At 34.8% G+C, this 12,774-nt stretch overlaps 1 protein-coding gene across 3 annotated transcripts in view; it reads right to left on the bottom strand.

Moving 5' to 3' along the window:
• The window catches only part of FSTL4 (follistatin like 4), a 459,349-nt gene that overhangs the window by 196,427 nt on the left and 250,148 nt on the right, over positions 1 to 12,774 (bottom strand). For all 3 annotated transcript variants that reach the window (XM_087924402.1, XM_087924399.1, XM_087924401.1), the window contains exon 5: positions 756 to 943. In XM_087924402.1, coding sequence (XP_087780528.1) covers positions 756 to 943 — 188 coding nt within the window. The remainder of the gene's footprint in view (positions 1 to 755; positions 944 to 12,774) is intronic.

Here is a 12,774-nt window from a genome sequence, read left to right as displayed (position 1 = left end):
TTATGTTCTAGTTTTGATATAATTTCATGCAAAGACACACACACACACATTTCTCAAGAAGGAAGACATGTTTGAAAAAAAAATCCGGTACCAATCAATTGTTGCTAAAGAGGAAAAATGTCACATTCTACTCCATATTTTATAGTATACATGTAGTCCTAGAGTTATGACCATGTGTTTAACAATGGCTCAAAATTAGGACAGTCTTGGAAAAAATTATTTAAGACCTGAACTTCCACTTCCAACTGTCACACACCTTCATGGTCACATAAGCACAATATGGATGTTTGGCAACTGACTCACATTTACAACTGATTGCAACATCCTGCAGTCACACAATTGTTAGTTGCCACCTTTTGGCTGAGTTCTGGCAAAAAACTGAGGAAGCTGGATTTACCTGAAGATCAGGTGATTGATTCATTTAACAACTGCAGTGATTTGCTTAATGTCACTGTAAAAATGGTCATAAAATCTGGTCCTATTTGACTCATGATCACAACGACTTACAGCCATAACTGGGACTGGAATTTTCAGAGTAAGTTGAGGACTACCTGTAACTATGAATATCAAATAAAAAACTACTACTACTACAAAATCAAGAAAAAGCTTTCAGCAATAATGAGAGCATTTTGTTGCTAATTTTTGAACAGCATTTAACAAAAGGCTATTATCGAAATAGTTTACATTCAGTTTACATCTTGGGTGGAAAAGGCGATTCCACTTCCTAATTCAGTTTTCATCAAACAGCAACTAACCTGAGCCAATTCAGAGCTGCTGAGGTGCCCATCACCATTTATATCCAAGTAATTAAACATATCTTCGACTAAGAAGCGCTTTTGGGTTCTGTCTTCTCCTGGCTGGTTTTGCTGTCTCTGGCGATGTGACTGAAGATCCAGGAGGATCCCCTTTAGTTGACTGTAGTCTGCCATTGTACAAGCATCACCTAAAAGACAAGACATCATTACCTGTCTATGTGCTTCTGTGTGACAAATTCCAAGGCTATGATCCCAAGAAATAAAACGAGCTGCTATGAGATTTCAAGATTGTCCGTGAGAAATCCATTCCTTTAAAGATGAGGTGTTTTTTTTTAAAAAAAATCCCCCTTCTAAACCCTGCTTCCAAGAAAGTTCATCAAATTATAGAACTGTACTCAGCAGACAGATTTAAAACAGAGTAATCTGCAAGTTGCATTACATTTGCTGTAGATATTTCTGAAAAGTAAATACACAGATTGTGTGACTGAAGGACAAAAACAAAATTATATGATTCAGGATGATTGTCCTTATTCCCCCACCCCTAAGTAAATTCAGTTTTAATGCACTTCTGCATTACCATGGCACAATCCAACTCCCACCCCCCTGTATTGCAAAAAAATAAAATAAAATTACAACGGCTTTGAACTCATGTTCCTGACTTACTGAATGGCTTCTTTTTTTTTTTACATCAGTAAAATGAGCTCTAGGTCTTCAGGCAGGAAGCAGTGATTATCAAAAGTAAATACTAAGTTATCAAGTTCTATGTTCACCTTTGAAAATACAACTTGAATGCTGGGCTTCAGATTTCCAAATGAAAAATCCTTAATTTTCCAGACACGTGCTATTATGGAATAATAATTTATTTTAAAATACGAGAATGCTTTCGATACATTGCAACTTTTTATGGTGCCTGTGCTTTTTTCTTTATTATTGAAAAGACTTTATTGGCTGCATATCTTGTATCTTTGAATGGCTCACAGCAATAATAGACTCCCAGAGTCACCTAATGGGGGAGATGGGTGGTATTAAATTTTAATAAATAATAAATAAAAATAAAATAATAAGACCAAAGACAAGAAACCTAGAAAACCAGACACCTAGCCCATAATATCCAAATTTTCAAATCAAATAATTCTTGGACTCCAGTCTCATCCTATCCCAGCAACAGGAGAAACAATCAGTTTGTCATGATTTTCTGAAGGCTAGAAGGGTGGGAATCGGCTGGTATTTGCGAGAAGAGTATTGTCATAATTTGAATCAACCCAGCATACACTTAAATCTCCACTGACCTGTTTTGTAAGGCATAGCATACTTTCCATATTTTCTGATGGGTTAAGATATATATTTTGACTATTCAGTATAGTACAAGTTCTAATGGCTTTTTTGGGTGATGAACATTGTAATTGCTTCAAAAACAACTTCCTCCTATAAAAGCTGGTAACACAATGCATCAATCTGAACATCTCACTTTGCTTTATCTAGACATTTTCTGAATGAATTCAGGATTAGAATACAAGAACACAGCATTAAAATTGTATGACCAGTCACCTCAAGTATAATTTACTAGCAATAGCACTTAGGCTTATATAACCCCTTCACAGTGATTTACAGTCCTCTCTAAGCAGTTTACAGAGTCAGCATATTGCCCCCAACAATCTGGGTGCTTATTTTATTGACCTTGGAAGGATGGAAGGCTGAGTCAACCTTGAGTAAGGATTGAACTCCTGACAGTAAGCAGAATCAGCCTGCAATATTGCATTTTAACGTCTGTACAACCACAGCTCTTTATTACCTAGAAAACTCATATTAGACTATTGTTAATCTTTTGTCTTTCTCCCATCAATGGAGGTTGGAGAAATGGCCACTGAAAACATATCTAATATCCAGAATGATTAAAAGACCATAGAATTCTGTTATTTAGATTTACTTCTATGATTCATTTAGATTTCATTCAGGCTTCTTCCCTTCCATTTTCACTGTTTCACTGACTCTCTAGTGAATATCTGGTGTAAAGGTTTGGAGGGTAAACTTATTTTGTTTTAAGATACCTGGTCTTGAGAATGAAATTCTATTGTATTCCTTGCTGTAATAGATATAAAATCTATCACTGATACTCTGAGCTTCAGTATGAGAAACATGGCCTTATTACCATATATAAGATCTGTAAATATCATTTCTCTGAGATTTAGGGGAAAAGGACAAAAGATGAGAAGAATACAAAATCTGCATGTTTAAGAGATAAGCCATATATTTCACTACAACAGGAAAAAGAGCTTTTGAACAAAAAAAGTCAGCATAAGATTCTTTGAAAGCATCAGTGAGTGCCATTTCTTTTCTTATATAGTAGCTAAAGCTTATACCTAAAACTTATAGCTACAGGTTCCCCATTATGGGAGATATATTGGTTATGGAATTCTCCTCCAGGTTGCACTTGGTAAAATTCCATTCATGAGTACATAAGAATACCAAGTTAGCTAAAACACTTCCTTTATAAACTCTACTCCAACAATAAGTAGAGCTATAAGCTATAATTGGCTTCTTAATCAGCTAAAGCTTTAGGCGATTAATCAAAGGACACCACTTCTAATCAGTAAGTTCCAATTTTCATCAGCGTGAACATGAATTAACAGCACACATGCCATTTTAGCTCTAGTTTGTCACTGATAGGGAATTAAAAAAAGAAAATATTAAAAGGCACCCTTTATACTCTAACCATCATTTAAAATATGCATTGATTTATCAGGCTGTAAATTACTATACCCTTCAATATACAGTACCTCAAAATTTATTGAGATGGTTGCAATTTGCAACTATAATTTCAGCCATTTAAATCTAATTGCTTAACAATTTCATTAATTGGTTGCAAGTCACATGACTAATGGCAGCCATATTACCATTTAGGCTATCTTCCTAAACATACTTACTAAGGAGTAAACACTGTATTCACTGAATTCTGCACTGAATTCAGCAAGGCTTATTACTGATTAAATATGCGGTGGATTGTATCTCAATCCAATGAGAGTGCTGGTATTGAGAAATGACATAAACCCGGAAGTGCTGTGAGAATTATCAATATGGGGTTTTTTAAACAAAGTGGTCAAATTAGCTTTGGGATTTGAGGGCAGTCAAACTTTAGCCATGAACTGTTTGTGTGGCCATGGCAAAAAAAATATATATCATTATTAACATAGGAGATAATAAAAGAGGGAAATTGTCCCTTCACTGTTCAACTAAATAGCAATAAGCAAGAGAAACAACAGACATGGTAGAATACACACACACATAAAGCTGTTTTAAACTAAATTTGCCTAGAACAGTTTCCTCAACTGGGTACTATCCAGAAGATTGGGATTCAATTATCAGTGAACTGCATCCCACTCATCTGGAAAGTACCCAGGTGGAGAGGTTGTTCTGGACAAATTGTGTGTGTGTGTATGTGTATGTGTGTATTTGTGTATCTGTCTGTCTGTGAACTACTATGTCATTATTGGGAATGTCCAGGAGAGATGATCTAGGATTATGATTGTTTCCAGTCGTGCTACAAGAAGAATTTAAAACTTATGTCCCCACAAAGTTACAGATTTGGAAAAAATACTTATGTGTTGTTTAGACAGAGCTGGAAATTTATCCAACCTGGCCTTCTCTGCCAGTGGTCTTATAAATGTAAGAAGGTAATTAAAAATAGAACAAAAAGTAACAATAAGAATAGCACTGATAGGAAAGAAGTCAAAATAAGTAGAAACATTTTTGTGGTACTCCAAGGCACCATGGTATATATATAACAGAGAATAATGTTTTCTCCTGGTATCTAAGAGACAACCAAAACAGAAGAAAGCACACATGATATTTCTATCATGTACCACCAACTCATAGAATTACATGTTCTTAGCCTAGAAACCACAGCCTCATTCTTCCCCAAATCTTCAGTGAATTTAGGCAATTTTAGTCTTCATGGTACTTTCTATGATTGCCAGACAAGTACTATATTGGAACAGTGATGAACAAAATTCTAACTTCTTATTGCCACTTAATAATTGTTTGAATTTTTGCAGCCCAAATGTGGTAACTCAAGATTTCTGCACATTACATGTTAATATGCATTGCTACTTCTAACTCTGGTTATCTCTGTCGCATTTATGACAAATTTTTTGCTCAAAGTTTTTTCAATTGGCTAGCAATGGTGATAGAATATGGAATGTCAACCAATATTTTAAAAGCAGACAGAAATCAACTATGGGCTCATCTTGCTCCTGCATACAAATCAAATGCAGTGGTCCATTTTTGCTATATGCCAAAGTATGCAATCAGGGCAATCAGTACACTAGAACTGGTGGGTTGAATTTGGCTTGGCTATTTTTAATAAATGATGCAAACCTATGATCCAGGGAAGTCAACAGTTTTCATTCATTTACTGTGGCAGTCACAGATCACAGACCACTGATTTACCTGAAAGTCACACACTGAGAGAATAAGACAGTTGGAGATTAATAGCGGTCAGGCCTATGAATATTTCAGCAAGAACATTAGATATATCAGTACCTAATTCATGAGAAGCATCATGAATTAGTAGATTATGATATGACAAATATACTTACAAGAGATATTTTTGGAATGGAACAAGTCAACTATTCTGGCCCCACATCACTTCAGCATCCATCACAAACCTAATTTGGAGTTCTATCATTTTTCACCTTCATTTTTTTATTTGAGAGAGGGATTCCAGATAAACATTATAATATTTTAACCACACTGGGTGCAATAATACTTCTCTTTTACTGAGCACTTTAAAAAAAATGTATGAAGAGTTTGATGGTTGATATCTCACATTAAATGTTTTTGTTTATTGATTTGTGTGAAAATAGAAATTATAATATATAGATATAGATGGATTGATAGATATTCTATTTAGAATATTCATCACTATTGCAAAACCTATGTTGATCTGTCCAAGATTGCACTATATCTTTTAGAGCTACAGCATACTGATGGCTCATATTTAATCTGTAGATTACCAGAAGACCCATATCCTTCTCAGATATGATTATTCAACCAACTCCAAATCTGGTAGTGGGAACATTTATCTCATATCTTTCTATTTTATAAAGAAAGAAGCTATGGTGAATTTTTTTGAAAACCTCAGGAATTCTCATTGTACTTGATCTCCTAATTTAGTCACTTTGTCAAAAAAAGAAGCAGTAATTCATCTATCATGTCGTATTTTTAACATATTCATCCAAGATTTTCAGAACAAATTCACATGAGAATAAAAACATTTTTTTCCTAAAATGACTTCTGAATCATTTGCAAAGTGTGCATAGCCCTAGTATCAATTTTATCAACCAGCTTCAATTTCATCAAAAACATTATCCTAATTTCTAAAATTGAAATAATGTATCTTTCCATTATTCAGTCAGATGGATTCCTTTGATTTTTTTAGCTTTCTTTTTCTTCACATGAATCTTCCTAATATCCTATTTGAAGAGTGTGTACAGGGTTTAGCAAACTATTCTTGCCATATCATTTGCCTTGACCCTTTGCCATTACCATTATCAGAGGCACTTGCAATTCTCTTAATCTGTTGGAGCCCATAAATCTTATCTGCTAAAGATTCTGGTTTTTCCAGATCTTATTTAGTAGGAACATGTTTAAACACATGCACATTTTTCTAGCACTCTCGTCCTGATGGTTAAAATAAAGGAAACAATGGAATACCAACTGCATGTACTCTCATTTGTTTCCATTGTGGAGCTGCTTTGTTAACTACCCTCAAGCATTTTTTTCCGTGTAGAACAGAAAGCCATTATTAACAATTTATTTCATTAAAAAAAAAATCCTCATTGGTATATCTTATTAATAGATAGCTCACAGCTGGCTTACCTTGTTAACAGCTTCTGGAGACTCCAGATTATTTCATATTTGGAGTCCCTCCCAGAAGCTACACCTTAACTCACTTTGTATCTTTAGGGTATATCTTTTTTTTTTTTGAACAAATTTTATTGATTTTCCAAAACAATACACAGACAAACAAAACATAGAATATAATGACATAAGAGTTTTTTTTTCCTTAAAAAGCCAATACAACATCTTATTTAAAGACAGAATTATTCCAAGTTATCACATTTCCAAACAAGCACAATTTGATATATATATTTACCTTATCTGTTCATCTTCATATCTTATCCCAAACTTCTCTTTATTACTTCCTTTCCTTCTATTTATTCAAATTATATCTCTTTAACTTTAGATTGTGTACATTTTTTATATCCATCTGTCTTATACATTTTCATTACTCTTCCAATAAAAACAAACAAACAAGACATAAAACATAAAAACATAAACATCTTTTCTGAAAGTTGCTTGATCCCGGGTTAAAACTCATCGTACAGACACCTCTTCAAAAATCATGTTCCTTTTATATATCATTCCATATCTTATTACCATTTCCCATTTTCTATATAGCTTCTTCCTTTTTTTAACTCTCTTAGTTTTATTCTACTTATCTCAGTTCAAGTCATAATATTTAACATTCTTTGTCTGTTCTCAGCTATCCATTCATTTTTTCTCTTTAAACAAAACCTCTCCTGTAGACTAATTAGAGTATGACGCCTTTAACTCTTTCCCCTAACCTAATAATACTTAATATCACACATAACTTATATTGGGATTCTGTTTAGCACATCCTAAAGTCACACCATATATTATATAAAAAGAAAAAAGAAAGAACGACAACAACAAAGAAATTTATAGATATATAATATAGGTAGTACCCCTGTCAAAACCATTTTAATCGTACCTATTGATACTTATTTTTATATTTATATCTTAAACATTTTATTCTATAAATGCCTATAATAACACAATCTTATGTACTTTACAGAATCCCTTTTTCAATTAAGTTTACCCATTGTCTCTGAATAAATTTTGTTTCTTCAGATCTTGCTTCCCATCATTGAGACTTCTCACCCCTTCCTTTCTCCCTTGCTTATTCTTTTCCTTACCCTTTTTACCCCTTTGCCTTTCCACCTCCCTTTTCTCCTTGTGCTTTCCCCCTTCTTATTGTTTTCTAACCTTATATCTACCCTTCAACTCATTTTTATCTTTTTTGGTTGGTTTTTTAGGTTTTAAAATCCCTTTTTCCTTTTCCTCTTCCTCCTTCTTCTCCCACAATAGGGTCACATGTTCATCAAAAATGGTTCCTTCTTTGTCCCAGTTATCCTGCTGCACAATCAATTCTCCATAGGAATACACCGCCATTTCTAGAGATTGAAAAAGAATGTCCAAGGTATCTTTCCAGTCTTGTTCTTCCTTTTTATATTTTAGATATTCAGTTTTAAATTCATCCAAAAGTGGTGCCATTATAAAGAGGAGAAATTTTTCCCAAAACAACCACCCGAGTGTTTTTAAACAAAGAAAAAAAAAGTTTCCCAAAAGATGCAAAGTCACCAAACAATCCAGATAGACTATTTCATTTAGCACTTTTTCTCTTCTTCCATTTCTTTTTCTGGAGTTGCTATTAAATCACAAAATTCCAATTATAGTATGTCTTTTGAAGTCTTATTAATGTTCAAATGGCTCTTTAAAATTCTAGGCAGTCTGCTCCTTATTTTCAATTTCTACTTCAGTTTTTTTCCTCTCCCTTCCCACTCACAGCAAAAGAAAAAATTTTCTTTAAATATTTAGAAATCCATATCCCTTTGGCATTAGCATAGTCTTTAGCATTTAGCATACCTTCAATGCGGGTTTCCGATTTCTCTCAAAGCTGTTCCGTTTGGAAGGAGAGTGAAAAGAAAAAATAGTTTTCCCTTTGATATCCATTCGCTGCTTACTCAGTCTGGGAGCAATGTGTCTTTAGTAGGTGTTAAATACCAGGATACTTTCACTGTTCCTTTGTCCCGGTCAGCAAAATCAGTTTCATTTCTTCACAAACCCCTCCAGCACATTCCTTTTCCCGGCTGGGCTCTTCTAAATGGCGGCCATGAGACCGCCGTTCAGTTGCCGTCGGAGAGGGAGATTTAGCCGGCTAGGGAAGAGAGATGCGATGTCTCTCGTCCCTGCCAGAACCCCCCAGTCTTCACCACCTTCTACAAAGGTGGCTTAGCCCCGAAGCCAAATGGCTCGAGGCACTCAGGCAGTGAACACAGGCAGAACCCGTGCAGAGTCACGGAATCCTGCCTGCACCGAAGCACCACAAGCTGTATCTTTAGGGTATATCTTTGAAGTTTGCCACCTGGCATCCTAAACAGAGACAGAATTGAAACTTTTTTCTCTTTTCCTACCTAGACAGAGAGCTTTGTCTCTTTTTTTGACAGACAGCCTTTCACATAATTTGAATGATTTTACAGATAAATAGGGAAGGAGGCAACCTTCAGCCCTGTATTCCCTGTAGTATTATTTGAACCCAAATGTCCTTTGGGGAGGTTTAGGCAAAACTTAGGGATGGGGTGGGATTCAAATTTTTTAACAACCAGTTCTGTGGGCATGGCTTAGTTGGTGGGTGTGGCTTAGTTGGTGGGCGTGGCTTGGTGGTCATATTATTGGCTGGGCATGGTCAACTCAATATCATCAAGGCATGCATCTCCTCGCCTGGCCTCTCATGTCTGTGGGGATGCTACAACAGTCATAAGTGTAAAAAATGGTCATAAGTCACTTTTTTCAGTGCCATTGTAACTTTGAATGGTCACTCCACACAAGCAAGGTACCAGCAAAGGAGGAGAAAAAAAACTCCAGAGAAGTTCCTGAGACAGGAAGTCTAGTCCTGCCAAGAATGTAATAAGGGTTAATGGAGAGGCAGTTTATGTAAGCAACACCAGAATGTTTCCTTCCTGCCTTCCTTACAGGATTAGGCCTGGTATTCCTTCTAACAACCGGTTCTGTGAGCTGCTTAGAATGTTAACAACCGGTTCTAGTGAATAGGTGCGAACTGGTAGAATCCCACCCCTGGATGTGACAGTGAAGACTACCAAATAGGGGTATTCTTTGAGTAATTATACTCAAGGCCATTTCTAGGACTGAATAAATTTCTGGATCCAATCCATATTTTAGTGAGGAATCAGATAATGCTACACATATCAATATATACCCACATATAAATATTTGTGTTCAAAACATGGCTTCTTGTACCCCAGTAGCTGGAAGCCAAACTCATCTGACATCTGTAGAATATAATGGCTCTTCCAAAGGCAAGAAGTTCATCTCAAGCCAAACACAAGCAGTAGATAAATGATTTTATTACTACAGAAATTATACATAGGAAATTAGATTGGTGGAGTCCTGTATTAGCTTTTCTTTTTTACACATAAAGATAGTACTGCAAGATTCTCTTGGGGATGTGGTTTTGCAATAATACTCTCTGTTTATAAAAAGGTAAAAAAAATGTTCCTTCTAATTATTGATCTATTAGCTTGCTCAATGTTATTAGCAAGATGTATGCTATCCAATTAAGAGAGAAACTATTGGATTAAGTTGAAGTAGAACACATATTGGCAGATGAGCATGCTGGCTTTGGGGAAGGTTTCTCCCATATAAACCAAGTTTTGATACTTGATTGAAAAATATATCGTTAATCCTAATTCACTGTTATATACTACCTTTGTAGGTGTTAAATATCCTTTAACTTAATTTATAACAGCCACAAATGAAATAATCCTCCATCAGTAGATGCTAGCTTCTATTATTACACAAAAAAATGTTATAACTCTAAAGATACATCTAAGGTAAAGTTTAATAATCTATGCAGACCCATTATATTAAGAAAAACCTGATCACTAAAGGAGCTTCACAGAACTATATCATGGCTCCTAAACTGTTAACATTTATATAAGTCTGATTTCAGCTTTGTATAATTTGGCATATCATCCCTCCTAAAATGGCATATAAATATGTTTTAATCCTTTCTATGCACCGTAATTATAGTGGCACTGATCCAGATTGGCCTGAGATGTTATGTTCCCTTGTAGAATAATGCACATAGATTAATTATTATAAAACCAAAATTGCAGTTTTTGCAAAGTGCTTTAAATTCATAGATATAAGCTAAATGGACATGAGATCCAATTATCCAACCCTTGTGAAGAGTCTTCCATGCTATAGAAAGCTGGAATATGTTCTACCGTATGAACCAAGATAAACTTTGGATATTCAAATATCTGATAGATCCTGCGGAGAAGCATATGCCCCACAATAAATTAAAGTATTTATTTCTAACAGAATAGAATAGAATTCTTTATTGGTTAAGTATGATTGGAACACACAAGGAATTTTTCTCCGGTGCATAAGTTCTCAGCATGTATAATAAATAATGCATGTATAATAAATTAACTATTTATTTCTAAAACCTAACTTCAGTATGTTGTAGCAACAGGATCCTATAAATATATTTCACTGGTGGAGATCTTTCAGTCTACATTTCTGAGAATTATCTTCCAAGTATCATGATGTGCCTCAAATAACATGCATTCAAATTTGGTATCTACTGTCTAGGAGAAGCAATACAGTCTCTCCAAATCTCTCTAAATGCATGCATAAGTGCACCAACGTGCCTACCGTCCCTGTCCTATTGTTTCTTTTATTTTTCTTTTATTTTTCTTATATGTACCCATTTCATGTATTCAAAACTATGTATACACTTATACTTATTATCTTGTAAACAATTGACAAATCAAATAAATACATAAATAAATAAATTTTATGTTGTCTGCAGATATGAAAAGGAAGCATTCATTTATCTTTATAGAATCTGTATAGAATGGCATCTCTGTTAGATATTGTTTTATTGGGTATTATAATGTACACACCATATATTATAGCACCTAAGTATGAATGTTGGTTTTTATATACCAAGTTAACTGATTATTTTTGTTATTTAGATTTTATAAATATGTATTTTATTTTATAAATGTAATGTTTGAAATTACATATTTTGTTCATTTTATTCATATTTGCATGAATCCTTTACTATATTCTACTAGATAAACTCTGTCACTACCAGTCCCAACTCTGTCATGGCTGGTCCCATGCCCAAATGAGAAAAGAGGCATCAGAATTTGTGACAAGTCAGCTGTGATTTCAAAGTCACATCATTGTGCACCAAACCTGACACAACTTTTGAGATGCAGACATGCGGGATGGTGCAGATTGGACAAAGTGGCCAACAAGAAGCTAAAACACAGACCCTACAATATGGCTGGAATAACACAAAGAACAAGAAGATGGTATTTTATCTTTCTACAGGCTGGTCATTGTCCAAAATGAAGTATTTTTCTCTCTTTATTATGCTTGAGATGATTTAGAAATTCTGCTGATGTTTTAAACGTTATTTATTTGCACGTACTGCTCTCCACTTGATTGTTCCTATTATAGAGTTTATGCCATAGGAATATTGATTAGTGGTAACAATAAAAATGTACTTGTTGAAATTTTGCTATACTGTAATTATATAGTTGGTACTGTCAAGGCTAAAATCATTTTTCTTCATGTTTTAACATTATTCTCATTTGTGGGAGAAGTAATAGAAAAAAACTCTACCCTGCTAATCTTAATCTTTATTTTCAGCTGTGGCTTCTATGGGGTAGTAGTGTTCAGCAGTCTGTGGACCCGACTAAATGAGATGCTCAGCTTAAACCCATCATCTGAAACATCTTCTATATCAATAAGAATGTAGGTGAACATTAAGGTTGAGAAGGGAGACCCACCTATGTGCTTTTTTATTTTCTATTTGAAAGCATATTAATACAGGAAGAATCCAGGAGCTGTGATTTTTCTATGCAAATTATTAAAATATCTTTTCTGAGCACCTTTTATACATTTCTCATAAAACCAGATCATGGCCCCAGTGTGCAATAATATCAAGGGCAGGTATAGTCAATGCCATTAGAAAAGTGAGAAAGGGTCAAGACACAGTAGTGGGCTGCAGCCCTGGGGGGGGATGTTGTGGATAACCTTGTTCTGTCCTGTTCCGGAGAGCCAAAAAAGGAGGAGGGGTCTGCCTGAAGTCCCTGCAGCTGCTGTGCAGGTAGTACAG

The sequence above is a fragment of the Pseudonaja textilis genome, chromosome 2 (genome assembly GCF_049901715.1).
Source record: "Pseudonaja textilis isolate UNSWEBS1 chromosome 2, rPseTex1.2, whole genome shotgun sequence".
Lineage (NCBI taxonomy): Eukaryota > Metazoa > Chordata > Lepidosauria > Squamata > Elapidae > Pseudonaja > Pseudonaja textilis.
Note: the sequence above shows the minus strand (reverse complement) of the source record. Positions and strands in the feature narration are given on the sequence as shown.